The sequence below is a fragment of the Mixophyes fleayi genome, chromosome 6 (genome assembly GCF_038048845.1).
Source record: "Mixophyes fleayi isolate aMixFle1 chromosome 6, aMixFle1.hap1, whole genome shotgun sequence".
Taxonomy (NCBI): domain Eukaryota; kingdom Metazoa; phylum Chordata; class Amphibia; order Anura; family Limnodynastidae; genus Mixophyes; species Mixophyes fleayi.
The window spans coordinates 210,601,502-210,628,369 of record NC_134407.1 but is presented as its reverse complement, the minus strand read 5'-3'; the positions used below and the strand labels follow the sequence as shown (position 1 = coordinate 210,628,369).

General features: G+C 40.9%; 2 protein-coding genes across 2 annotated transcripts; one reads left to right on the top strand and one right to left on the bottom strand.

Annotated features, from left to right (window-relative positions):
* Positions 1-377: 377 nt before the first annotated feature.
* On the bottom strand, positions 378-14,200 carry LOC142159927 (uncharacterized). The gene is made up of 7 exons (XM_075214811.1): positions 13,952-14,200; positions 12,193-12,291; positions 11,175-11,569; positions 10,956-11,053; positions 4,718-4,829; positions 2,773-2,856; positions 378-2,308 (listed from the first exon to the last, which is right to left on the bottom strand). Exons 3-7 carry the CDS (start codon positions 11,257-11,259, stop codon positions 1,359-1,361), a joined length of 1,329 nt encoding a protein of 442 aa, XP_075070912.1. The 5' UTR covers positions 11,260-11,569; positions 12,193-12,291; positions 13,952-14,200; the 3' UTR covers positions 378-1,358.
* Positions 14,201-14,244: 44 nt separating this feature from the next.
* On the top strand, positions 14,245-26,390 carry LOC142159898 (uncharacterized). The gene is made up of 7 exons (XM_075214757.1): positions 14,245-14,310; positions 18,940-19,068; positions 19,552-19,731; positions 19,852-19,915; positions 20,717-20,814; positions 20,920-21,028; positions 22,825-26,390. Exons 2-7 carry the CDS (start codon positions 18,991-18,993, stop codon positions 23,802-23,804), a joined length of 1,509 nt encoding a protein of 502 aa, XP_075070858.1. The 5' UTR covers positions 14,245-14,310; positions 18,940-18,990; the 3' UTR covers positions 23,805-26,390.
* The last annotated feature ends 478 nt before the right edge of the window (positions 26,391-26,868 follow it).

Sequence of the window (26,868 nt, the reverse complement as noted above, 5' to 3'; positions counted from 1 at the left end):
CACACACACACACACACACACACACACATACAGACAGACGTCATCCTCCAACCATGCTAATGTACGTCCCAACGGTTCTACCCAGGAGCCTGAATATTTCAGACTTGCCCACACACACTAGTAGGTGCATGTCTAAATCAGGCACAAAATGCCAACCCTGGAAGACTGCTACCCCAGGTCTGGACGAAGGTGGCATTTCTAAAAACCTGGGCCTGTCAACAGCAACTGGTATATCCCTCAAACACAAACCATAAAATATAATGTCCGCACCAAAGCATACAATGACAGCTGTAGCAGAAAATCTAACAGCACTACTTACCTTTACCTTGTACAAAAACTGATGATCATGTTAAGAATTAGCATTAAAGAACATTGAGTAAATACAAAGTACAACTTTATTTCTAACAAGTCAGTTTACAAATGTACTCATTAGAAGTGAAAGTGATCAAACTTTTTCTCACTTAAAAGTGCTTCTTTCAACATTAATATGGGGATATGATGTCTGCTGCCCTTAGTAACGTTTACAAACCTCTAAAAACATTTTTTTTTTTCAATTTACTGATTAATTCACTAGGATGACTTGCTTATTATGATAAAAATACATTTTTATTTTAGCATTCCGGTCTAAATTATACATTGTTCACAAAATAGTAAATACATTCAATGTTCTTTTCCTGACCGAACCAGAAGATTTTGTTCTCAAAACAGGTACATTTATAGTCAAACATCAGACCATTAGAAATCATTGGATTCCATAACGAAATACATAAACCATAACATTTACTCAAAACAACATTTCAGTTAGAAACAATAAATAAGTTATAGTGCGATTGTGATTTTAATTACCAAAAGGCATTATTTATATTTGAAAGATTACATCATAATCACTAAAATATTAATAAATCATTTGACAATTAAATAAATAAAAATATATATATATATCTCATATGTATGTCTCTGGACTCTATAAGGAAATCGATATACCTGTATGAAGCCCACGGGAATCTCTAGAGCGCATACAAATTACACAAACATAGGTTCCTGGTCAGGATCGAACATAGAAGGCACCGATGCTCAACTCATCAACTTACCAATGTTGAGCATAATATTTTTAAATAAATGAAATGATTAATAAAGCAAATTTATAGCTTTCCATTTTTTTCCCTTTTAATTCTGAGTGACACTAACTGAGGTTTCCATATACGGTTTTCTGTGAGATATGTACTCATTAAACATGCAGCTTTATAACAGACAGTCTGTGCCCATGGTGGAGTACATCATTGTGACAGAGGGTAAAATAACATTTGCAATGACATAGGTAAGAAATAAAGATAATCAAGGGATACAAAAGATGCTCTTTATGTTTTTTTATCTTCGTGGGTTTTACAATGGACAGCAAGATATGACTTGCGCGTAAAACATTTTCTGCATTCACTACATGAAAAGGGTTTTTCACCTGTGTGGATTCGCTTGTGTATCCCAAGATAAGATTTTTTTCGAAACCGTTTACCACATTCGGAACAGGCAAACGGCTTCTCTCCTGTGTGAGTGAGCAGATGCTTAGCAACATCCGATTTCTGCCTAAAACATCTCCCACATTCAGAGCAAGCAAAAGGTTTCTCCCCGGTGTGAATCCTCTGATGTACAACAAGATCTGATTTATGGCTAAAACACTTCCTGCAGTCCAAGCATTCAAATGGTTTCTCCCCTGTGTGAGTTCTCTGATGCTTAACAAGGTCTGATTTCTGTCTGAAACATTTTCCACAATGAGGACAGTCAAAGGGCTTCTCTCCTGTGTGAATTCTCTGGTGTAGGACCAGGTTGGATTTCTGCCTAAAACCTTTTCCACACTCAAAACACAGATATGGCTTCTCCCCAGTGTGACTTTTCTGATGTGCAGCAAGATCAGATTTTCTCTTACAACATTTGCCGCAGTCAGAACATTCAAACGGTTTGTCGGACGTGTGCACTTTCCGATGGTGTGTCAGCTGTGATTTAAACAGGAAATGTTTCCCGCATTCAGAGCATGTAAATGGTGTGGATCCTGCGTGGATTTTGGAGTGAGCGTTGAGGTCAGTGTTCCTACTAAATTGCTCCCCACACTGAGCACATGTAAACATTTTGTCTTTTCTGTGTGTGAGCTGATGTTTAATAAGATCTTTGTTACTAAAAAACGATTTCTCACATTCTGAACATATAAATGAGCTTTCTAAAAAATCCACTCCGTGCTCGTGAGAGTGATCCGTCAATACAGAACTAAACTGAATCACATTTTGGGTGTTATTAGGTTTGTCTTTCATTTCACAATCTGTAGGGCAAAAGAAAACAAAAAGGATATATGAGAAGTGCTTTAAATGTTTTATTTTTTTACACCTGGTAAAAAAACAGTACTATCGATTACAAAAACAAATAAAAAAAACACTCAAGGACAAAAAGATAGTCAGGCTATACAATGTGTTACATTCAAATCAAAAAGATGCTGCAATTAAAGCATTTAAGGTTACATACAACCTCCGTTACTCACAACCTCAAGAAATTGAGGATTATATATTTAACAAAATAATTGAATAATATCATGATATTTCATATAGTCTCACTAAACATTTATCCAATACCAACATCACACTACATACCCCTTTTAAACCCCAACTTATATCAGTAATCATTTAACGAACAACATTAGGAATTAAAGAGACTCAATTTGGGTGGATGCAGCCCATGTGGAGTTGATATTTATGGTTTCCTACCCACCTACAGGAGGAGCTCACTTACCTGACCCCAAAACAGGAGACGCAGAAGTATCGTTCTCTTTCATTTCTCCTCCAGTACAGGATTCCGACATTCTCCCTTGGTTTCCTGTTGGCATAATTGATGTTGTAATTATCACAGAAGTGGACTAACGACCTGAAGATGAGCACCCCAATCTTTAATAACATAGGCTAGAAGAGTCAGAAATTGGGAGTCAGTAATAAGACACTAGAAGGGTAAAGCGGTTTATGGCGGGTTCAGATGCATGGAATTGCAGGCACCAAAGATGCAAATATTATCTGCTTCATTTTTTGGTTGCACATTTGTTTATTCTTTAATACCTTATGTGTAGAGAATTACATTTTACTGTACGAGTCCCCAACACATCAGATTAAAGTACATGTTTACAGTGTAAAAAAAAAAGCATCTCTGTAAATTGAATGACATTCTGCCCTGAACATTAAAAGATAAACCCGATTTCAAAATGTTTTGTGAAGGGTAAGATGTATAGCGTTGCCTTCCCTTGAAGGTCTAAGCAGCTCTGGTTCTTTGACAGCGTGTCCCATGGTTTTAAAGACATGGGCCACTCAATAAATAAGTTAACCGCTCAGTTCAAAATATATATATATATATATTATATGCTTGAACATTTTTTTTTTATATATATTTCTAAATAGTAATATATAGCAAAGCATATTCGTATTGTAGCAGGATTTTCTTTCTTTGCCACCCAGTCTGTAGGAGGAAGAGGAAAAGAGGGACGTTCTTCCTGCAGTTTATTGCGGTTTCCTTCTCACAGTCAGTAACCAGCTGTTACTGACCGCTCACTGGTGTTACCTTACCACCAGACACTTGCCGACTGTGAATGCCAACCGTGAAATAATTGTAGGAGAATTTGGCTGCCACCACTGGGCTCCTTTGCATCACCCAGAACTGCTTACTTCTGGGGTAGCTGCTATAGCTGCTGTAATGCCTTTTTGCCGTGGACTAACTGGTACTACCTGACAACGTACTATGGATCAGGACTGCTGGGTAGTGGGCAGAGCGATGACACAGAGACGCTAGGTTCAACACAGGAGACACGGGGAACGGATTAGAACTCTTTTTTATCTGTTGGTCACAGGATACAGCAGGTAATAGTCACAGGCAGAATCTTCAAGCAGTGATGGTTTATTGCTCAAGAGTCCTGACTTTTACACACCAGTTTGAGGTACTGGTGATTCTCCAGAAGTTACAGATGGAATGATAAATTACATGGTAAAACATAACTCTTTATATACAGTTTTGCAGCCATAGCCTGGCAGGAGGTAACCTAGCCACTGTCCTAGCTAGCACCGCAACATTTGATATATAAAATTCAATAATTAGCATCAGGATGCAATATATTCTATAATCTTCCATTTAACACAATTTAACTTACACATTTCACATCAATCTGTAGTCTCCGAATTCACTTGCAGTTTACATTATTTATATAGGTTGTATATCTTTCTAACAAGACAGGACACAGGTAACTACCCTCTGCTGTGTATTCAATTGCTGGTCACTCACAGACGAAAAAAGGGCTTATTAGCCTAATTGGGATTTCCTCTAGAAAGGTTACACAAAAAAAAGCTTCCTCCAACAAATGACTATTGCATCAGAAATCAATACATGAATATGAAAATAAATACATTTATACTCACAGCGTTGGGACTTGGCCCTTTCTTACCAACAATTATATATAATACAGGAGCCCTTTTTACAAAGTAGGTGGACTTATCCTTTAATGCGTGTACTGCATTTGACAATCTTTTATTTTGTAGCTACACTATGTATTATAAAAAGAATTATGACTATAATCAGATGTAACAGTGAGTTAGAACACAACCCATATAGGCATTTGCAGGAGCTTAACATCATGAAACAGTATTGTAGAATTTTGATTTTCGGAACTGGCCCTTTCCAGTAACTAGTTATCATTACTCACCGGTACAGATAGATGCAGGAACATCCTCCTCCTTACACTGTTGCCAATATGTCTCTTCTGCACTGTCAATCTCTGAGACAATAACAAGTCTCACATCATCCAGCTTATCTGCCTAAATGTCAGAAAATGTCATAAATGTAACATTGATCCATAATCCATAAAAGATCCCCGGCACATCCACTCCTGCAGCTTAGATCTTCTGAGAGCCACGGGACACCTGGCTCACAAGTCAATGGAGATTGTGTGCCATCCCACTGGATCACTCAGTAGACACATGGGAATTATCAGAAAAGTTTCCCACCTATTTATGTGCTGGGACACTGGCATGAAACCAGCTGGGCCAGCAAACACAGGGTGGAATAATTATCTTGGGAGCTAATCTTTACTACATAAAATACCATATGGCTACTTAGCACAGAATAAGATGCTATTCTCCGAGGTTTTTGCAGACGTCACATATAAAATGATATAACAATATAATAAAGAATCAGGGACATAACACATAAATAACACCAACATACATATATATATATATATATATATATATATATATATATATATATATATATATAAAAACTCCAATCTGGATCCTCATAGCAAGGTATTGTTGCAGGGAATATGATGGCTAACGTCTCCTAATTACCTCATTTGCGGTTCCATTTGGATATGGAAACAGGAAAGGATACAATCTCACCCGCTATGTGATCCTCCAAAGTCTCAATATCAATATGTGGGTGTTCTTAGTACAATGTAGAAGAGCTGATTCCGCACATTGATTTAATTGTGCCACAGGTAATTGGTCCATGGTTTACAGATTACTGCTGTCCAGTCTGTGTAATAAGCTACTAACAGGCTCTAGCGCTTAAGCCCAATGGATCTCTGTGCCAGCGACAGATAAGGGTGGTGGAAAGGTCATCCAAAATTTGGATGACTACCTATTAGAAGCCAAACGGCTGCTAACAGATAAAAGTTTTATAAAACTATACCTGCAGACCCTACTGAGCAATATCAAAAAGATCTTGCTGATTTATTAGATAAAGGAATTATTAACAAAGAAGTTAAAGGTTTTCTTTATCCAAAATATTGAGTTACCTTAACCTACCACCATCTCCCAAAACTGTATAACTCCCTCACTTACCCCCCTGGACGGCCCATCGTCTCTGGCATTGGTTACCTCACCTTTTATGTCGACTCATTTCTCCAAACTTTAGCCACCTTCCTTTCCACTCGCATCAGAGACACCTCACAATTCTTACAACTTATTCGATACATTCACATTTTTTGTTTTTTTTATGTGTGATGCAGTCACTTTACCCTAATATCCCACCTGATAAAGGCACAGTGGCGGTTAAATATTACTTAGATCAATATAATAGTACCTCAATTGATCATTTGAATGTTCTTGTGTTATCCATAGTTTATTATGACACATAATTATTTTATTTTTGACCGTAAATTTTATTTACAAACACAAGGCACGGCGATGGGGACCAGGTTCGCCTCCGAGCTTCGCCAATCTCTATATAGGTCACTTTTACAAGGATATCAGATGCTTCCGCTTATTTTTTTTAGACATAACACTGCAATTTGAAAATAATTATATACAAACCTGTACTTGTCAGAAAGAAGTGTCTACGAGCAACTTTATACATTTTCACAGCAAACATCAAATAAAGTGGCTTTAAGTTATACCACCAACTTAAAAGACTACAGAGAAATTGTTCCACTGATAACAAGTTTGTGGAATAAGCATCAAACTTGATTGACTCCTTTAACAACAAACCTTAAAACATGTTTCCCAATAAATAAATTCTATTAAATTCTATTAAAAGCCATAATAATTAATAATGAAGATACAGAGTCTGGTTTTAACAGTACCCCTTGTTTATGTTTTAAGATTTAACAACTGTCCGAACAAAATAAAAAGGATCATTAATCATAATTGTGATATTCTACACTTAAATCCTTTGTTGAAATCTGATTTGGGACGAAGAACAAAAGTGTTTTTTTTTTTAAAAAGCTAAAAACCTTGGCAATTTCTTGGCCCCAAGTAATTTCAAAGAAAAAGCTATTTCTCTTCAGTGTAATAAGATCCATAATTGGTTTATAAAACCAACAAACCTGATAGGATGCTATAAATGTTGGGGTAAGAAATGCATAACATGTAGTTATAAACAACAGGATCATTTTGAGTCTTTTACTAACAAGAGACATTTTTCTATTCAATCCCTCATTAACTGGAATACAAATTACATTATTTATATACTACAGTGTCCTTGTGGCTTTCAATATATTGGACGAACCACTAGGAAATTAAGGATTCGCTTTTTAGAATAGAGGACAAGATATTTAAATGTAAGAAGACTAACTGTAGAGAAACACAACAGTGACCCTAAGGGAATTAAATTGATAGGACTTGAAACAATCACCCCCACTAATAGAGGGGCTGATGGATACAACAGATTAAGAATTAGATAATCTTATTGGATTTATCATGTTAACACATTATAACCTGATGGTTTAAAAGAATGCTTAGACTTGGATTCTGTCTAGTTTGTATATACCAACAGGCAGGCCCTAAATAAATTTGAGGCCATATGATATAGATGGCTTGGGTCCTCATACACACTTGATTCCCCGAGACAGTGGATCTGGAATACCTAAGTTTACAGATCCCCAGGTCAAATGTTAAACGTTTAATGTGAATTGTCACATACATGGTAACATGCATGGTCTCCCAAACTACGCCACTATGGCTCATGGGGTTAAACGTGTGCCCTCATCTTATATCCGGGTGGTCATTCATTTGTTTGATTCATAATCCTGAACGAGTTTAGCACATATGATGTAATTTGTATTCTAGTTATATGGATAATTCTACTGATTTTGACTGAGTTATACTTTCTTTGTATGTTTTTTTTATTTTGCATGTTTGTTTATTCCTCTTTTTTGAAGAGAAAAAACCCCCCAACAAAACAATAAAAATATTTCATTAAAAAACAAAAATATCTGTCTAGATGTTATACACAGAAGGCTGAAATAAATTAAATTATGCCGAGATATATAAATTATAACTTTTTAGATTACAATCTTTGTATTATATATATGCTTTATTATATTGTTTACTTGGAATAGGATTGATTTATGAGTATATGTATGTTTTGAATATATATATATATATATATATATATATATATATATATATATATATAGACATTTATTTAATGCAATCTCTTATCTTAATGCAATCACATATTTTATAACAAACAATATATATATTTATTTATTGTTATAAAATATGTGATTGCATTAAGATAAGAGATTGCATTAAATAAATGTCAATATCCTTCTAAATATTTTATGTAACAAAATGGTATTATAGATGGGTATTGTAAAATCAATTGAACAATAGGGATCACCTTATATGAACTTTATTTTAGCTATAGTAAAAGTAAATACATTGATGCTAATAGATAGATACAACAAAAAATGTTTTTCTGTATACTGTCGCTTCTCCTTTTACTTTGTTTGTAATCTAATGTTTGATTTGAGAAACACATTTGTGCTCATTAAGGAAATACCTGCCTGGTCTATGCGTACTTAAACACATAGATGTCTATACTGTATACCAGTGCTTCACAAGCCTCTCTCATCCTCGGCACACCTAAACCCCTTCCCAGAATTCCAGGGCACACCATAAGCAAAATTATACAAAAAGAGCAGGAATTACAAAGTGCATACAGAGATAGGTAACATGGCTGCACATCAAGAGAGTACTGTAGCAAATTGTGTATGTATTTTAGCAAGTATTATGTTGAAACACTCCTTAATGCTCCAGCAGGCTAGGCAGCATTCTTTTATTGACCTTTCAAATATCTTCCTATTGTCACGTCACACATTCCTTAAGCTGGGTACACACTACACGGTTTTCGTCCAATAATCTGCTCAATCAGCCGACATACGATCGCTCGTTCAAAAGTCGGGTCAGTGTGTGCAGTGACACGATGGTGGAAAGTCTGCCCAAATGGACGATTGTCGCCTCAATTGGTTGGTCGTACCGTTTAATATTTTTGTTCCAATCTCGTTTCCGCTGTGTAGTGTGTATAAACTTCCGACCGATCCACAACAGTGAGTATGAAATTACAGTCATTGCTCACAACAACATGGCTGTAAAAAGTCGCTAAAGGGACGTCCGCTCTTCCCTTTATCATCCTAAACAAGGCTAGTGTGTATGCAGTCCATGGACCGAGCGATCGGAACATCGATCGCATGTAAAATCACTCGGCATAAAAAGTTTGTTGAAATTTCTGTAGTGTGTACCCAGCTTTAGTGTGATACTCGTTTTTTTCGTGGCATTGAAAAGTGCTGTGTGCACGATAATTTATTTAAACATTTGACATACCTTGATAGGTCAGGAAGAAACCCCTGACAGATTGGATGCGATTGGTTTTCCTGTATGATTGCTACACACATCAAATCCTGTTGGAAGCTCGGCTGCAGCCAAAGCCCCATCTGATGTTGCACGTGTTACACCTCGTACAAGTAGATTGTGTGTGGACTCTACGGGACACAGGGGGTACGGGCGACTTTCAGATTCAAAATGTCTCAGGAACAGTTTGTAACACTGATCCTGCAATCAGAGGAAGGAGGCATCCCACTTAGTGCACACTGCCGGGAGCAGGGGAAAGAGGTAAAGAGAGGCGGTGGGGAGTGGGAAGGGCAGGGATGAATCAGCCCAGGGCTGATCCCGCAGGAATTGGCTAATCCACCCCTGGGCCCTTTTCTCCACGTGGCCCTGTGCATTGCACCGGCCGCAGAGCCGGTAGTTCCGCCACTGTCACCATGGCACACTTAGCAACATCTCATGGCACACCGCTTACGGAGCACTGCCGTAGACTTTTCCGTTGATAAAAGTGCAGTATTGCGCGCGTCGAGGTGTTGCGAAAGTCTCTGTTTTAAAACTACTACAAAGTGGTGCATAATATGCTTAAAATAACGCACTAGAAACCATTTATATAGTCTCAATAAAGACTAATGAAACAATGGATGAAAGTCTACCAAACTGCCTCTTGACGGCAGAACTCATATTGGAAAGCAACAACTGTTTGGGCGGCTGAATGAATACAACACAGAAATTCATCAGGCTTAAGCGCTAGAGCCTGCTAGCGGCTGGTTACACACAGACTGGACAGCAGTAATCTATAAAAAACATGGAGCAATTACCTGTAGAACAACTGAATCAATGTGCGGATGCAGCGCTTCTACATTGTACTAAGAAAACCCCTGTATTGATATCGAGCCTGTGGAGGATCACATAGCGGGTGATGTTTTCCCCTTTCCATATTCAAACGGAACCGCACATGAAGTAATTAGGAGACATTATACATCTTATTCCCGGCAACAATACTTTGTGATGAGGATCCAGATTGAACACTGAAAATCTGATCATTACAATATATTAAGATCAGAAATTATTATAGTTATATTCAGAGACGGACACAATATGTGAATTGCAATTATATTACAGTTTTTTTTATATATATATATATATATATATATATATATATATATATATATATATATATAGTGTTATTTATGTATTATATATCATATTGCGATAAATAAATGTATTATTTTACTTTGTAAGGATTTGTGCTACGAATCTAATTTTGAAGAGAGTTGGTGCTTATCTTACATTATTTAGCGCAGTCCCTGATTTCTTCTTACATGGGGAATATATCTCATAGCTGCTCTCCCCATGCATCATAACTAGAAAACAAGATCATATCTGTCATACTGCTCCTAGTGGTAGAAAAACGTGTGACATCCAAATCTATGTTATTGCATGTTATCTCTAACTGCTAGAAGCTCCAGAATAAAACAAGGAGTTATCTTGTTATCCCATGGGTTAAATTTCAAGTATCTAAGAGAAGAATTAAGGAAAAGCAAGGTTTTCTCTGTATACTGCCCATAAATTAACAATCTATTTACTTTAATATGGCACCAACAGAAGCCCTATCTACTCCAATAAAAACAACATGTAAAAGTCGCTTGGTTAGTGTATAAAAAAAAAAAAATTTTTCCCCAGGAAAGCGATACAGAGAGAAAAAGCAAAAAAAATAAATGGTGTGGCCCCCTGAAGTACAAATGTGGCTCTCATCCTTGTCTGTGAAATGGTGACCGCTGTTTATAACATAACAACCCAGCTACTACACAGACTTCATTAGTATCCTTCTACCTGACAATCCTGTGGGACATGGTGATCTTCCTCTGTACAATGTTGTGTATAAAGAGGACTGGGACATCTCTCTGGTGTATTTATCTTACTGGATCCATCTGTAGGAAACACACACAGTGACATCATAATTTGTATACACAGGTTCTATCAGAGGATGTGTGTATAAGTGACCTGCAAAGGCATCTGCAGAGACTCTATTCTCATTATTCATCCTCTTACCAGGAGGTCTGGAGGGCCGGTGACTCTTCATCATGACGTCCTTGTACAGATCCTTGTGTCCCTCTAAATACTCCCACTCCTCCATGGAGAAATAGACAGTGACATCCTCACACCTTACAGGAACCTGACACACACAATGATACAGTCATCACCCAGACACATCCCCTGGTGTTACTGTATAATGTCCCATTCCCAGCAGTCACCTCTCCAGTCAGCAGCTGAATGATCTTGTTGGTGAGTTCTAGAATCCTCTGGTCATTGTTTCTCTCATGAATCAGTGAGTGAGGTGGAGGTTCCATGATGGGGCTCTGGGTCCTGCTCCGTCCTCCTGACACATGGGAGCTGATGCTGGATGACACACGCTCACTGACGTTTTTTCTCACTGCAGTGTAATCCTGTGTAATGTGAGACATGAGAAAAATCACTGTGTTTTGTGTCCAATTAAAAAATATGTTAAACTCATTTTGTTTTCCATGTCGGTATAAACGGACATTAGATGGTTTGATAAATGTAGTATATATCCTGCAAAAATATATTTACTGACACTAAAACCTTGCTTTTATCACTTTGTACTAACTGTATAAATGAATGAATGTCTGTGTTTTCAATAAAACCAAACATATCTACCTCCCACTACGTCTTAATATAACTAAATACATTCCTTCTATCTGAATGGAGGCTGGACAACAGTCAGTTACTTAACTAATGGTCAGTAAACATTTTGGAAACCTATCAGTAATAAAATAGTGGTCAGTAAAAATATTTGTGATACTATACTACAAATAGATGTACACCACACCAGTGTTAGACTGTGTAAGGTTAATTATTGGCATAACATAATAATGTTAGTGTAAAGGTTGCTACTCGTCAGTAAATTTCTATATGGATACAAATATTTTGAATGTCTGCCTGTACCATTTCTAGCAACAACTACCCTTGGGTATTATCTGAACCACATAATGCAGGTTCGTGAATAAGATAGTATTGAGGTCACTGTGTCACTCCCAGAATCCCTCACCTCTCCAGTCAGCAGAGAGATGATCTCCAGGGTGAGATTTAATATCATCTCAGTCATGTGATTCCTGTCCTTGTCCATCGTAGTCATCAGAGAATATATCTATAAAAACAATATTATACTATAATAATAATATTACAATCTATCTCCTGGGTGACTGTCCTGGAAGTGACCTTTGTGTATATATAATGTAGCACAGACCTACTTTTATTAAGTGGTGCATACTGTATGCATGTAGGAAGACAAGGAAGGGTTAAAAATTTTTTTTATATGCAGTCTATATTAGGGGCCATGGCTGCTAAATTTTAAAATAAAAAGAGGCTGAGCTGGTGACACTAGAACAGGGAAACCAACAGCATTTGGTCCCCCAATCACGTCATCCAGGTCTAGCCTGTTGGTGTTGAATCATGGGATTGAAATCCGTAGGGGAAGCGGGCCTGCAAAAACAAATAAAAAAATTAGATTGCCCTCCCTAGAAGAAAACAGCCTCTAAGGCTGGGTACACACTATATACAGAATTTCTCCCGATCCAGTATCCTTAACGATTTTACCTGCACTTTAAAAAAAAATAAAAAAGTCCTGATCAGCATGGCGATTCATGTGTACATACTATACACGATTTGCCTTCAGATCTGTGCTCTTCATCTGTTATAATCATTGGCTGAAAAGATCCTGACTCTGCCCACTCCATATAGATCTATGGACACTTCCGGTTGTGAGTGCAGACACACTGCACAATTGGAACAAAATCATTCCATTGTTGCAAGACATTTTAGTCCACTTTAAAAATCAAATCAAACGATAAGATTTTATCGTTTGTGCTTTGGAACAGTATTCGTTCATCACTGCAGCGTACACACTAATGCAATGTTAGGCCACATGGTTGTTTATCGTTTGATTGGCCCGATAATCACCTGAAAACCATGTAATGTGTACCCAGCCTTACTGAAAGCACTAGGGCTCTTCCCCTGCGGCATTACGTATGGAATAATGAAGCCTAAATCATTAAATCTGTATATTTTGCTGGTACACTCGTGATTCCACAGAGCCATGCCAATCTTAAAGTGTATAGGTATGATCCACTTGTAGAACTACAAGTGCCAGCATACCCATGTATGCCAAGGCATGCTGTTTAAAGCTTTTATTATTTTAGTTGAGTGATCCAGTCACACTGTGCTACTTATACATATAATATTATCAGGCCTATTTATTAAAAAGCAGCAATAAGGCTGATTTTCTATCACTGCTTATTATGGTGACAGAAAAGTTGTTATTGACCAAATTTATCAATAAAGCATTGCTAGGAGCGGTGAGCCTTAACGTACTGCTTTGCCGAGCCAGTATAGGGGTATATGCGCATGTGTGACCCAGCTAGCCCGCTCAGGAAAGTACACTTGGACTTTCAATTCTACTAATAAGAACAAAATTAAATAGTAAAAAAAAAAATTATTTTAATAACTATTGAAATAATAATGAATTTTGTAATCACCATCCTGAGATGGAGGATTGTGACAGTCCATGTTAAATGGCCATACCCATAATTTACATTGAAACCCAGCATAACTTATCGCTGGCAGGAGCTTTCTTGACCCCTTGATAGATAGGACGAAAACCCCCTGTTTCAATGTAGAGTTATTTACACCCTTTAATAGACAAAGCCCTATATAAGAAAGGAAAACAGACATAAAGGTACAGCCATTCATTTGCATGGCCACACTCTCCAAATGTTGTCCTGTTGTGAAGCATATAAAGCCACACTCACCTCATGTCTACTGTATGCACCGACTTTTCCTTAGTGATAAAGGGGATCTTCCTCTTTTAACATAGTAGCTGAGTACACATCTGAAGGGTGACTGGATGGATTAATCAAACTTTCAAATACATATTCTCTCAGGTTCTTTTCTATAGCAACTGTGTATACATCAATTATAGTCCTCAGAACACGGTCGGTTTTATTATTATCTTTTTATTTATTGACGACATCGAGCAGCGATTATAGTTGTAGCTCTAGTGTTTGGCTAAAGGGAGAACTACATTTCCCGTGTTTCTCTGCGGTCTCTCGGCCACTGTTAGTGACGTCACTATTCAGCCTGCTGCTGGCTTTGTATAGCAAACATTGAGGTATGTAACGTTAATGAGTTAATATGTGTTTTGTAAAGTGACTAGTCGGAAGGAAGTGTTACTGGGGTCATGGCTTGGAAGCTGGATAGGGAGGATTTAGGTAGCGTGCATGGAGTAGTGGTGACAGTACTGGGAGACCAGGCAGAGGGGAGTCAGGTGAGAGTGCAGGGAAGGAGTAGTGGAGACAGTGTTGGGAGACCAGGCAGAGGGGAGTCAGGTGAGAGTGCAGGGAAGGAGTAGTGGAGACAGTGCTGGGAGACCAGGCAGAGGGGAGTCAGGTGAGAGTGCAGGGAAGGAGTAGTGGCGACAGTGCTGGGAGACCAGGCAGAGGGGAGTCAGGTGAGAGTGCAGGGAAGGAGTAGTAGTGACAGTGCTGGTAGACCAGGCAGAGGGGAGTCAGGTGAGGGTGCAGGGAAGGAGTAGTGGTGACAGTGCTGGGAGACCAGGCAGAGGGGAGTCAGGTGAGAGTGCAGGGAAGGAGTAGTGGTGACAGTGCTGGGAGACCAGGCAGAGGGGAGTCAGGTGAGAGTGCAGGGAAGGAGTAGTGGTGACAGTGCTGGGAGACCAGGCAGAGGGGAGTCAGGTGAGAGTGCAGGGAAGGAGTAGTGGAGATAGTGCTGGGAGACCAGGCAGAGGGGAGTCAGGTGAGAGTGCAGGGAAGGAGTAGTGGTGACAGTGCTGGGAGACCAGGCAGAGGGGAGTCAGGTGAGAGTGCAGGGAAGGAGTAGTGGTGACAGTGCTGGGAGACCAGGCAGAGGGGAGTCAGGTGAGGGTGCAGGGAAGGAGTAGAGGTGACAGTGCTGGGAGACCAGGTAGAGGGGAGTCAGGTGAGAGTGCAGGGAAGGAGTAGTGGTGACAGTGCTGGGAGACCAGGCAGAGGGGAGTCAGGTGAGAGTGCAGGGAAGGAGTAGAGGTGACAGTGCTGGGAGACCAGGTAGAGGGGAGTCAGGTGAGAGTGCAGGGAAGGAGTAGAGGTGACAGTGCTGGGAGACCAGGCAGAGGGGAGTCAGGTGAGAGTGCAGGGAAGGAGTAGTGGTGACAGTGCTGGGAGACCAGGCAGAGGGGAGTCAGGTGAGAGTGCAGGGAAGGAGTAGAGGTGACAGTGCTGGGAGACCAGGCAGAGGGGAGTCAGGTGAGAGTGCAGGGAAGGAGTAGTGGAGACAGTGCTGGGAGACCAGGCAGAGGGGAGTCAGGTGAGAGTGCAGGGAAGGAGTAGAGGTGACAGTGCTGGGAGACCAGGTAGAGGGGAGTCAGGTGAGAGTGCAGGGGAGGAGTAGTGGTGACAGTGCTGGGAGACCAGGCAGAGGGGAGTCAGGTGAGAGTGCAGGGAAGGAGTAGTGGAGACAATGCTGGGGGACCAGGCAGAGGGGAGTCAGGTGAGAGTGCAGGGAAGGAGTAGTGGAGACAGTGCTGGGAGACCAGGCAGAGGGGAGTCAGGTGAGAGTGCAGGGAAGGAGTAGTGGTGACAGTGCTGGGAGACCAGGCAGGGGGGACTCAGGTGAGAGTACAGGGAAGGAGTAGTGGTGACAGTGCTGGGAGACCAGGCAGAGGGGAGTCAGGTGAGGGTGCAGGGAAGGAGTAGTGGTGACAGTGCTGGGAGACCAGGCAGGGGGGACTCAGGTGAGAGTGCAGGGAAGGAGTAGTGGTGACAGTGCTGGGAGACCAGGCAGAGGGGAGTCAGGTGAGAGGGCAGGGAAGGAGTAGTGGTCACAGTGCTGGGAGACCAGGCAGAGGGGAGTCAGGTGAGAGTGCAGGTAAGGAGTAGTGGTGACAGTGCTGGGAGACCAGGCAGAGGGGAGTCAGGTGAGAGTGCAGGGAAGGAGTAGCGGTGACAGTGCTGGGAGACCAGGCAGAGGGGAGTCAGGTGAGAGAGCAGGGAAGGAGTAGCGGTGACAGTGCTGGGAGACCAGGCAGAGGGGAGTCAGGTGAGAGTGCAGGGAAGGAGTAGTGGTGACAGTGCTGGGAGACCAGGCAGAGGGGAGTCAGCTGAGAGTGCAGGGAAGGAGTAGTGGTGACAGTGCTGGGAGACCAGGCAGGGGGGACTCAGGTGAGAGTACAGGGAAGGAGTAGTGGTGACAGTGCTGGGAGACCAGGCAGAGGGGAGTCAGCTGAGGGTGCAGGGAAGGAGTAGTGGTGACAGTGCTTGGAGACCAGGCAGAGGGGAGTCAGCTGAGGGTGCAGGGAAGGAGTAGTGGTGACAGTGCTTGGAGACCAGGCAGAGGGGAGTCAGGTGAGGGTGCAGGGAAGGAGTAGTGGTGACAGTGCTGGGAGACCAGGCAGGGGGGACTCAGGTGAGCGTGCAGCGAAGGAGTAGTGGTGACAGTGCTGGGAGACCAGGCAGAGGGGAGTCAGGTGAGAGGGCAGGGAAGGAGTAGTGGTCACATTGCTGGGAGACCAGGCAGAGGGGAGTCAGGTGAGAGTGCAGGTAAGGAGTAGTGGTGACAGTGCTGGGAGACCAGGCAGAGGGGAGTCAGGTGAGAGTGCAGGGAAGGAATAGTGGTGACAGTGCTGGGAGACCAGGCAGAGGGGAGTCAGGTGAGAGAGCAGGGAAGGAGTAGTGGTGACAGTGCTGGGAGACCAGGCAGAGGGGAGTCAGGTAAGAGTGCAGGGAAGGAGTAGTGGTGACAGTGCTGGGAGACCAGGCAGAGGGGAGTCAGGTGAGAGTGCAGGGAAGGAGTAGTGGTGACAGTGCTGGGAGACCAGGCAGAGGGGAGTCAGGTGAGAGTGCAGGGAAGGAGTAGTGGTGACAGTGCTGGGAGACCAGGCAGAGGGGAGTCAGGTGAGAGTGCATGGAGGAGTAGTGGAGACAGTACTGGGAGACCAGGCAGAGGGGAGTCAGGTGAGAGTGCAGGGAAGGAGTAGTGGTGACAGTGCTGGGAGACCAGGCAGAGGGGAGTCAGGTCAGAGTGCATGGAAGGAGTAGTGGAGACAGTGCTGGGAGACCAGGCAGAGGGATGTAGGGTGGATGTGAAAATTCAGGATATCTGTAGTGTTCTCTGTGATCAGCAGACAAATTTTTTTATTGTGTTTTTGTTTTCTGCTGAAAAACAATCCAGAACAATTTTCAGCATTATCATGTTTGGAGTAGTTCTAATTTTATTTGGACAATTGATCCAGTAGTTAATGCATCTTTTACATTTTGCTTAAATTTTCATCTAAACCATACTTGTTTGCCTACTTTTGGGCAACCCCCTTCAATTTGAATCCCTTCTGCAGCAAATAGGGATCTGACTGCGCATACTACCTATGTGTAACCCTTTTAGTGGTAATACACTATATTAATTAGCACTGATTAGATGATTTGCTGAGGTAACTCTCTATTTAAATACTTTAATGTGGTATAGCCATTAAGGAATTATTCTTAACAGTCACATAGGAAGAACCAAGCAGAGTAAGACAAACTGTGATGTGCCAAATGCAGCTAATAGATTACAGTGAGTCTTTCAGAATCTATGTACCCAATAAATGCTGCTGATACTTGTCATTTTGTGGTCAAATACAGCTCGCCAAGGGGATTAGAAAATGTGCCTTGTGCTAACTAACATACAGGAACATCTCCTTTATGTAACCGGAAGCCCCTCATAGCAGCTGTAGAGAGGCTGCTCACACTGTGGGCAGCTCTTTGTCTCTGTACTCACAGCTCTCCTCACAGGTTTAAGACAAGGAACCAGGCCGGTATTGTATAGGGCAGTGTTGACTACACTGTGACACTCCAGGTATTTGTGAAACTACAAGTCCCAGCATGCTTTGCCAATATATAGCAGCTTATTGCTGGAAGGGTATGCTGGGACTTGTAGTTTCACAACACCTGGAATGTCACAGGTTAGCCATCACTGGTCTAGGGAAACAGAAGCTGCTACCAAGGAGCTGGTACATGGGGAATAAAGGCTGTACTGTATTGAGGTCTGGAATGGCAGGAATAATTCACAGGTTCTGAGTAATCCTGGACATCAGCATCTGCTGGTGGAGGGACAGATGCTCTGATGTTAGGTGTAGTGAACAAAGTGTATGCAGCAACCACATCTTTACCATATGTGATTGGGATTTGGGCCTGCTGGGAACCAAGCTATGCTGGGTCAGTACTTGGAATGGACGGTTTCCAGTTGTCTGGAATAGGAGAGGCAAAGAAGTGTAAGAATTTCCTTTGTCACTGAAACTTAGTCTCCAGGCAGCTTAAACTACTTCCTTTGTTAGAAAATCATATGGTATAAGACACTGAAGGAGAGTGTAGACATCTGAATTGTTTTGACCAGGAGAGAGGAAAAACCTTAGATGAGAGGTGGCCAAACAGTAGATCGCAATCTACCAGTAAATCTCAGCCAATTAGCTGGTAGATCACTGCAAGACTGTTGCTAGAGCAGTATATGTAACTGGACCATGTTTGTGATCCTCGATGGTAGAACGCAAAATATTTTTGTTGTTTAGAGTAGATCACTGAGTCCAAAAGCCTGGCCACCCCTGCCTTAGATGGTTATCCAGCTGACTCTGGCATTACCAAGGTCCTCAAGCAGTTGTTGTTTCTGGGTTTGAGAGGCATGTTAGACATTTGTTATACTTATGATAACATATGTCATGATTTAGAATCATCCAATGTACATGAATCAGTATAATATATATGTTTACTTACAGAGGTTACCTAAAGATCAGTGCCTTCTGCTTGGACCTCAGCCATCAGTCAGGATGGAGAAGGCCAGGAGTCACATGACTAAGACGATATTCAGTCTCACCCTAGAGATTATCTACCTGCTGACTGGAGAGGTGAGGGATTCTGGGAATTCCGTTGTTACATCGCTTATGTCTGTTAACAAAACACAGTGAGATCACGCTTATCTCTGTTAGACCGAGACCTGAATGGAAAGGTTTGGTGTTCTGGGAATGTTAAAGTGACATCACTGTTTTTTCTATTAATAAAACAGGAACCTGACTGGAGAGGTGAAGGATTCTGGGAATGTCACCATAGAATCACTATTATCTTAAAGCCAACTATAGATCATTAACTATTTATATATGCAATGTGAGCGGTGCAGTGTTGGGAGGGCATAACACAGAGGCTAGTGATGTTATTTCTTCATTGAATATGTTATTGTTATAGTAGATATGGTGAGGTATAAGTTGAGTCTAGAGTTTTAAAAACTGACGGTCACCCTGGTTTTAATTGCTTCAGTAAGCAATTGGGTGTTGGTCAAGAAACATATTACTTATTTGTATATAGCATAACAAAATGTGTTTCTTGAAATACAGGACTTTATAGTCGTGAAGAAATCTGGTGAACCTGTTGCTCACAGGATCAGTCCCAATGTATCGGAAAGATCTAGAAGGAACCAAGACTGCAGTGCAGTGTCTGACTCCCTGAGGCATGAAAACAACGACAAAAAGATTCTAAAGCTTAGCAATAAAGTAATTCACTTGCTGACTGGAGAGGTGAGCACATGCGGCACATTATACAGTAACACCAGGGGATGTGTCTGGGTGATGACTGTATCATTGTGTGTGTCAGGTTCCTATAAGGTGTCAGGATGTCTATGTCTATTTCTCTCGCAGGTTTGGAAGTTTGTAGGCCACAAAGGTGTTTGCAAAGATGTGATGATCAAAAATGAACAACCAGGTAAGAGCATGGTATTCATTTCTACTATATGATATTTTGTGCAGAAATGCAGTCAATTTATCAATGAATAAAGAGCAATTTAGCACTACAATAAATATATTCAGGTAGAGTGGGGGTCATGTTAGACAAGCATTGGTCCGACACCGATTACTGAGCGCGATGATGTGCCATCTCAGTCTAGCTGCTCGCCATTAAGAATTTGTGAGTCGGCGGGGCCGGTGCAGTGCTCAGTTAAGGTAATTAGTCCCGCACCATGTTATCCTACATGTCTACAAGAACACTGCTCCATCCGAAAGCTGTATTGTTTGCTACAATCGAGTGTGAAGGAAGGAATCTCTGTATGATGGCTTGGAAATGAACCTTGAGCGGCCCTTTTAGCACATTAAATAAAATAAAACCAGCCCACAGTAAATATTTCCTTCAATAATTAGATGTCTGGCATAACAATTCAGATAACAATAATTGGCTATTGGCTCATTGTTGAAGATTGGGCTGAGTAAAGGTCATGTGACTAAATGTCTTGGTTCAGTTGGCTACATGTATTGTTGACATAACAGGAAATATCCGGCCATTTGTCCCCAACCTGTGGGTCTCCACTAGAGCACCCGGACAATGTCTGATATACAACACAACCCCATCAGATTGTGATTGCAATTGGCGGTTGCTTTGTACCCCTAATTTACTGCCAAATGGATGGATAGTTTTAGAAGTCAGGACAAGACCGATAACTGTAAAATTGTCTCTAATATACACATACTCTAATGAACCAGATTATATTCAGTCATTGTGTGTTCCCTGCAGACGGATCCAGTAACAGAAGTACACCAGAGGGATGTTCCCGTCCTCGTTATTCACAGCAATCTCCAAAGGAAGATCAGAGTACCTCACATAACGTTCAGGTACATATAGATAAGATTGGCGGAACGTCCATCCTTAGGTATCAGGCGGTGGTATTAGTTAGCCTACAAGGGAGTATTTATGTTCTTTTCCTGTGCACCATTTAGGCTGAAACCTTAGGGGATGTGAAAGTTATTGTTGTACCACAAACTAAGGAAGAAGCCGACATATATGTGAATATTAAGGAAGAGGAAACTCCGGTAGAGATCAGCGCAGGTGAGTAATAATCACTAAATACAGAGAGGAGTCGCATGTTCTCCTTGTCCAGCCACTACAACAGCCTCTTATCATACACTGTACTCTGCACACTACTGAGGAAACATCTGACCAGTGGTGGAGTCAGGAACCTATTAGACTCCTGTTCTCCTCACCTGTCCTTCCCCTGTAATTATCTGCTCAGTCCTATGTGCAGACACTACTGTCGCTATAACGGGGCCTACCGGGATGATACCTATGTATAGTGTGGCGCCAGTTATTCGGGATGTTTTTGGGCTGACCTCAGCCCCCTGCGTCATTACGTATAGGGTTACTTTACAGTAGGGCAGATATCTCATTGAAATTTATGCAGTTTATTTAGATGAGCTAAATCACTCCAGTGGTTAATATACATTTAACTAGCAATATGACACACAATATGAAACAATCCAGACACATAAGGTTTATACATTACATGAATAAGTGTAAGTCATTGGATGCTTTGATTATTGCACACCTATCTGTTGGTACACTGCTTTCCCCTTGTCAGACATGCCAGCGGTCAGTCCCCAGCATCACCTTGCTTTCGGCGGGCGCATGAAGGAACAATTTTCTTCAAAAACTGCTGGTCAGCTGCCAAGTATCACCAGCCCCAGGGAACCCGACTGCTAGTTCACAAAGTCCTGCACTTCATACTACTGTCCCTGTGCCCGTGTAATGCAGTACAACTCGCAGCTAAGTACAATACTAGATGACCATGGTCTTTCAGAACTGAATATATAACATTATAAATAACATGATGATGATGATGATGAAGATATTACATAGCGCCACTAATTTTGCAGCATGTACATTCAGAACCACAGGTATGTGACATTATAGCTAACATTAGTGATTAACAGCCTTTTTCAGGTATATTTTGACAATAAAACATGAAAATGACATTTGACACATCATGGAGATCACATCTCCCGCTACCGATTAGAGGGTGCCCCGAGCACATAAAGAAACTAGGCACATCCTTGTGCCCTATGCCAGATGAGGTATCTGGTGGACGTGGACATTCTCCATATAGCATTTCATCACATTCCTCATTTGTGTTAGTCACAGGGCATGTACCGTTTATGTCCTTTTCATGTTTTTATAACAAAAATACAATGAAATAGAGTGGAAAGCCCTTGCAGATGGCTCAGTAGGGAAAGAAGATCCCGTTGTTCATCCCGAGTCTGAAATCAGGATTAGATTGGACTGTGCCCATTGGACAATGATTTTCTGCTCCTCTGCATGTAATTTCTCCTCTGGTTGGTCATGAGGACAGACCTTTCCTCTTGCAGACCATGAAACTTGCAACATAGCAATATTGATTGATATTAATGTTTGTCATCGACACATAGCTCAGGGAACAATGGGTTGTCTGTAAATTGTGATTAAATCTAAATTTTAGAGATCTGCAATTCCCAAATAACTGCATAGTTCCTCATTGGGACAGTGTGTTCTACAAGAAAATTCCCTGTTGTTTATTGCTAGGCCTTCAGCTGTAGAATGTGGGTGTTAAAGTGATGCCTCTGAAATACGCTTTAAGTTTACAGCAACAACTGCAGGCATGAAGTTTGTTTTCCACCTCCAGTGAACCGCTACTTTAATTATTTTGGAGTGTTATAGAATCAGTATATATATGATCTAAAATTTGATCTTTTTGGTTATATTTACTTCATTCCAAAGGATTGGGGCTACTTTGGTACACATTTAACCCCCGGGGTCAGTGGTGATTACTCAGGTAAATGTGACTAACGTCATATTTTCTTTTTTCTCTCCAGATTATGAAGAAAATGGTCCAAATGTAATCTCTGTAATTCATAGTCCAGAGATATTGTCTGGTCCCTCCAGCCATGTAACATTCTCTGACAAGGCTGTAGATGCACACCAACAGGATACAATAGAGGGAAAGATGTTTGTATGTTCCTTGTGTGGAAAATGTTTTAGTTACAACTCCAATCTTCTTGTACATCAGGGGACTCGCATAGGAGAAAATATACATTTGTGTTCCGATTGTGACAAATATTTCACGCCTAAACCCCAACTTGTGGTACAACAGGGAATGCACACAGAAGACAAACCGTTTTCATGTTCTAAATGTGGAAAGTGTTTTGCCAGTAAAACCGTTTTCATCGCACATCAGCGTATTCACACAGGAAAGAAATCCTTTTCATGCTTTGAGTGTGGGATGTCTTTTTCCAATAAATCAATTCTTGAAACACATCAGAGCATCCACACAGGAGATAAGCCGTTTTCATGCTCTGAATGTGGGAAATGTTTTGCCATGAAGGCAAATCTTGTTAAACATCTGAAAATTCACAAAGGTGAGAAGCCATTCTCATGCCTTGAATGTGGGAAATGTTTTGGCATGAAGTCAAATCTTGTTAAACATCAACGGATTCACACGGGAGAGAAGCCGTTTTCTTGCGCAGACTGTGGGAAATGTTTCGGCATGAAATCAAACCTTGTCAAACATCAGAGAATTCACACTGGAGAGAAGCCGTTTGCATGTCTCGAATGTGGGAGATGTTTTGCCAGTAGATCCAACCTTGCTACGCACGAGAGAATCCATACGGGAGAAAAACCTTTTTCTTGTTCCTATTGTGAGAAAGGATTTATCACCAGCTCTGACCTCTTCCGGCACCAAAAGACTCACACAGGAGATAAACCGTTTGTCTGCTCAGAATGTGGCAAGTGTTTTATCAGTAAATCAGTTCTTGTTGCGCATCAGAAAACACATACAGGAGCTAAATCACTTTAACTGTTTAAAAAATGGGTATCCTATCCCCTACATAAGAAACAAATTAAAAATCTTGTTTTTTATTCAGGGGAGGGATAACAACTTTTGGCCGGTGGAAGCAGAATTAAGGGTCCACCTACATGTTTACAGTTATGAGAAGCAATGCAGAGATGGCAAGTAGTGGTGCTTGGGCAGCTGTGTTCTCCGGAAGTATATAGTGTATCTCTCGCCATAGATCCTCTGCTTCATTGACTTTAATGATAAACTTGGACCTAGTAGCAAAAAAAGTCAATACAATTATAACACTTTATTTGCTTCTGACTAGTGTTCCCATACTTGATTGAAATTAGCTGCACTTAATATATTGCTTTGCATCCAGAGAGCACCTACATGTTTGAAACATTTACTGGAAAGGAGGGGGTGAGGAAGATTTTCATTTTCATGGTATATGCTGGATCAGCAACTCGAGAAGTGGAAGTAGTACCAGTACCAGTTTCCAATAGAGAAAATCTATTGGAAACTGGTACTGCTTGTTGCCTCCATATCCAGTCCAAATATAATAACTTGGTTAAATAAATTATTTTACTCATAGCAACCAATGACAGCTTTTGTGAGTTGTGATTGGATGCACTGAAGCAGTATTCCATACGTAATTCCATTTTAACTGTGATGGTATGTAGAACAAATAGTTGTGGAATTGCTGGCTTAATTGACAAATGTAGTAAATCCCATGTATTTATTGAAGATCTCTTGTATCCATAGCCAGCAAAACATAGATGGGGCCATTTATCAAAGCTGGTGCACAGGGAAATCAGATTTTTGCTTTCATTTTACTCCAAAAAAGTACTAGTAGGTTAATTGGCTGCTATCAAATTGACTCTTGTCTGTCTGTCTGGGAATTTAGACTGTAAGCTCCAATGGGGCAGGGACTGATGTGAGTGAGTTCTCTGTACAGCGCTGCGGAATTAGTGGCGCTATATAAATAGCTGATGATGATTTTATAAACTGCGCAAAGAAAACAGAAGCAGATTACTTAGGGCATTATTTATCAAGGATCGTTTTATAAAATCTCCGTCGGCAATTTTCAACAAAATTAATCCCTGATGAATAATGCCCGGAGTTACAGCACCATTTTTTTCCTGTGCAGCAACTTCTATAAATATCCTCCCAGAGTCCCTGGTGAGCTTTTGCTTAAAAAAATATTTACAAGTTGTTATCTTCTATGACCCTCTCTAAATTTTCTAGACCTCTATCATACAAATGAAATGTGTATTGCCAAATTTATTTATTTTTTTACTTCTAAAATAACTTTTGTCTTTTTTCTTTTTTGAATGCTGTGAATGTTTTATTCAGTATTAATAATGAGAAATATTACATTGTAAAGTATTAACTGCAGTACATACAGAGGACCTGTCTCACGTTTATTATTTATTTTAAACAAAGCTTAGGGATCTAAAGATATTTGTACAGTGCCCCCCCTTATTAAAGTCAACAGGAAAAGAAAGAAACTTCTCAAAATTGTGTACTGACAACTAAGGTGTGTGTAATATATATATATATAGCACAGGCTATTCTCTTACATTTCCATGTTTTATAATAGTCTTATGAAGTATTTACCTTTTGAAACAAGCCCAAAAAATCTAATTATATAATTTTTTTTTTATTCATAAAGCACTACAGACTCTCCGCAGCGCCATACATGGAATTTATAGTAGTATAAAATACACATACACCAATGGACATCATATAATACATTATTAAACTACACATAATCATACAAAGACCAGACATCTAGTAATAGATTACACACAGATAACTTGGTAATGCAGATCAAGCTACTTATGGGACAGTGAGAGTGATGTTAATGTTCAACATGATGTAGGCCTGAGCTTAGGAAAAGAGGGTTAGGGAAGCAGGTCTAGAGATACACAGGGTAGAAGGAGAAAGAGGGCCCAACGCTCGTGAGAGCTTACATCCTAAGATGAAGGGGAAGACCCAAATAGGTTGGTACCAATTGGGGTAGTGAAGATAGCAGCAGAGGCAAATGAGTTAGAGGGCTGATAGATTTAAATAAAAAAAAATAATTTTAAGGGCATGCTTGAAGAGTAGAGGCTAATCTGATAGGGGGTGAGAGATCAATTTGCAGGTGAGGAGCAGCCAAGGTGAAGTCCTGGAGGCAGGAGTGGAAGAGGTAATCGGTGTGTGAGGAGGTTGTCATTGGCGGAGGAGGGTGGAAGGATGGGGGTAGAGATTTGGAGATGTAAGGCGGGGAGATTGCTTGAGGGTGAGGAGTTATATAATTTGGTAGGACATGGGGATCAGTGTAGCAGAGAGGGAGAGTGTCGTGAGAGAAAAATAAGGTGGGCAGTGATATTGAGGATAGATGGAGGAACAGCAAGGCAGCAGTTGGCTAGGCCAGAGAGGAGGAGGTTACAGAAATCAAGGCGAGAGACTACAAGGGGGTGAGTAAGATTTGCTTGGATATGTTTCAGAGGTGGAAGGGCAAGATTTGGAGAGTGTCTGAAGGTGAGGAGTGAAGGAAGAATCCTAGTCAGTGGACATGAGGGACAGAGGAGAGGGTAGTGTTATCAACAGAAAGAGGAGGGGGTGATGGAGGGGGGGGGCGGGGGGCAATGATTTAAGTCTTAGAAACATTGAGTTTCAGAAAGAGCTGGGACATCCAGGATGAGATTACTGAAGGATGGCAGGAGCCATGAGGGAAGGGTCGTCCTCTGATCTGGGGTGGAAATGTAGACTTGGGAGCCAGCAGCTTACTGATGGTACTAGAGGCCAAAGGAGCTGATGAGGTCACCATGGGATGAAATGTGTGTGTGTGTGTGTGTTTTATGTATATATCTTGGTTGTCACTACTTTCTTTTTTTTATTGACACTTCAGGTTACCGCTTACAATCTTAAGGGAAGACGTAAAACACATAGTGGCGCTATATAAATAAATAGATTATGGTGCAGACAAGAAGAGCTTAAACTATGCTGAATGAAACAGGTGAGGAGTATGGTCAATGAAGTGTAGACAGAGTAAGGCTCTCCATAAAGATGACTGCTTAAAGGTTGTGAAGCTGGGAGG

Excerpts from the sequence above, each read along its gene's own strand:
- LOC142159927 (XM_075214811.1), bottom strand. The coding sequence starts at position 11,259 with ATGGAGGAGTGGGAGTATTTAGAGGGACACAAGGATCTGTACAAGGAC. Across the intron at positions 11,054-11,174 it reads CCGGCCCTCCAGACCTCCTG|ATGGATCCAGTAAGATAAAT; the intron begins GTAAGAGGATGA and ends TGTTTCCTACAG. Across the intron at positions 2,857-4,717 it reads TCCTGCATCTATCTGTACCG|GAAACCAAGGGAGAATGTCG; the intron begins GTGAGTAATGAT and ends TTATGCCAACAG.
- LOC142159898 (XM_075214757.1), top strand. The coding sequence starts at position 18,991 with ATGGAGAAGGCCAGGAGTCACATGACTAAGACGATATTCAGTCTCACC. Across the intron at positions 19,069-19,551 it reads TCTACCTGCTGACTGGAGAG|GACTTTATAGTCGTGAAGAA; the intron begins GTGAGGGATTCT and ends CTTGAAATACAG. Across the intron at positions 19,916-20,716 it reads GATCAAAAATGAACAACCAG|ACGGATCCAGTAACAGAAGT; the intron begins GTAAGAGCATGG and ends TGTTCCCTGCAG.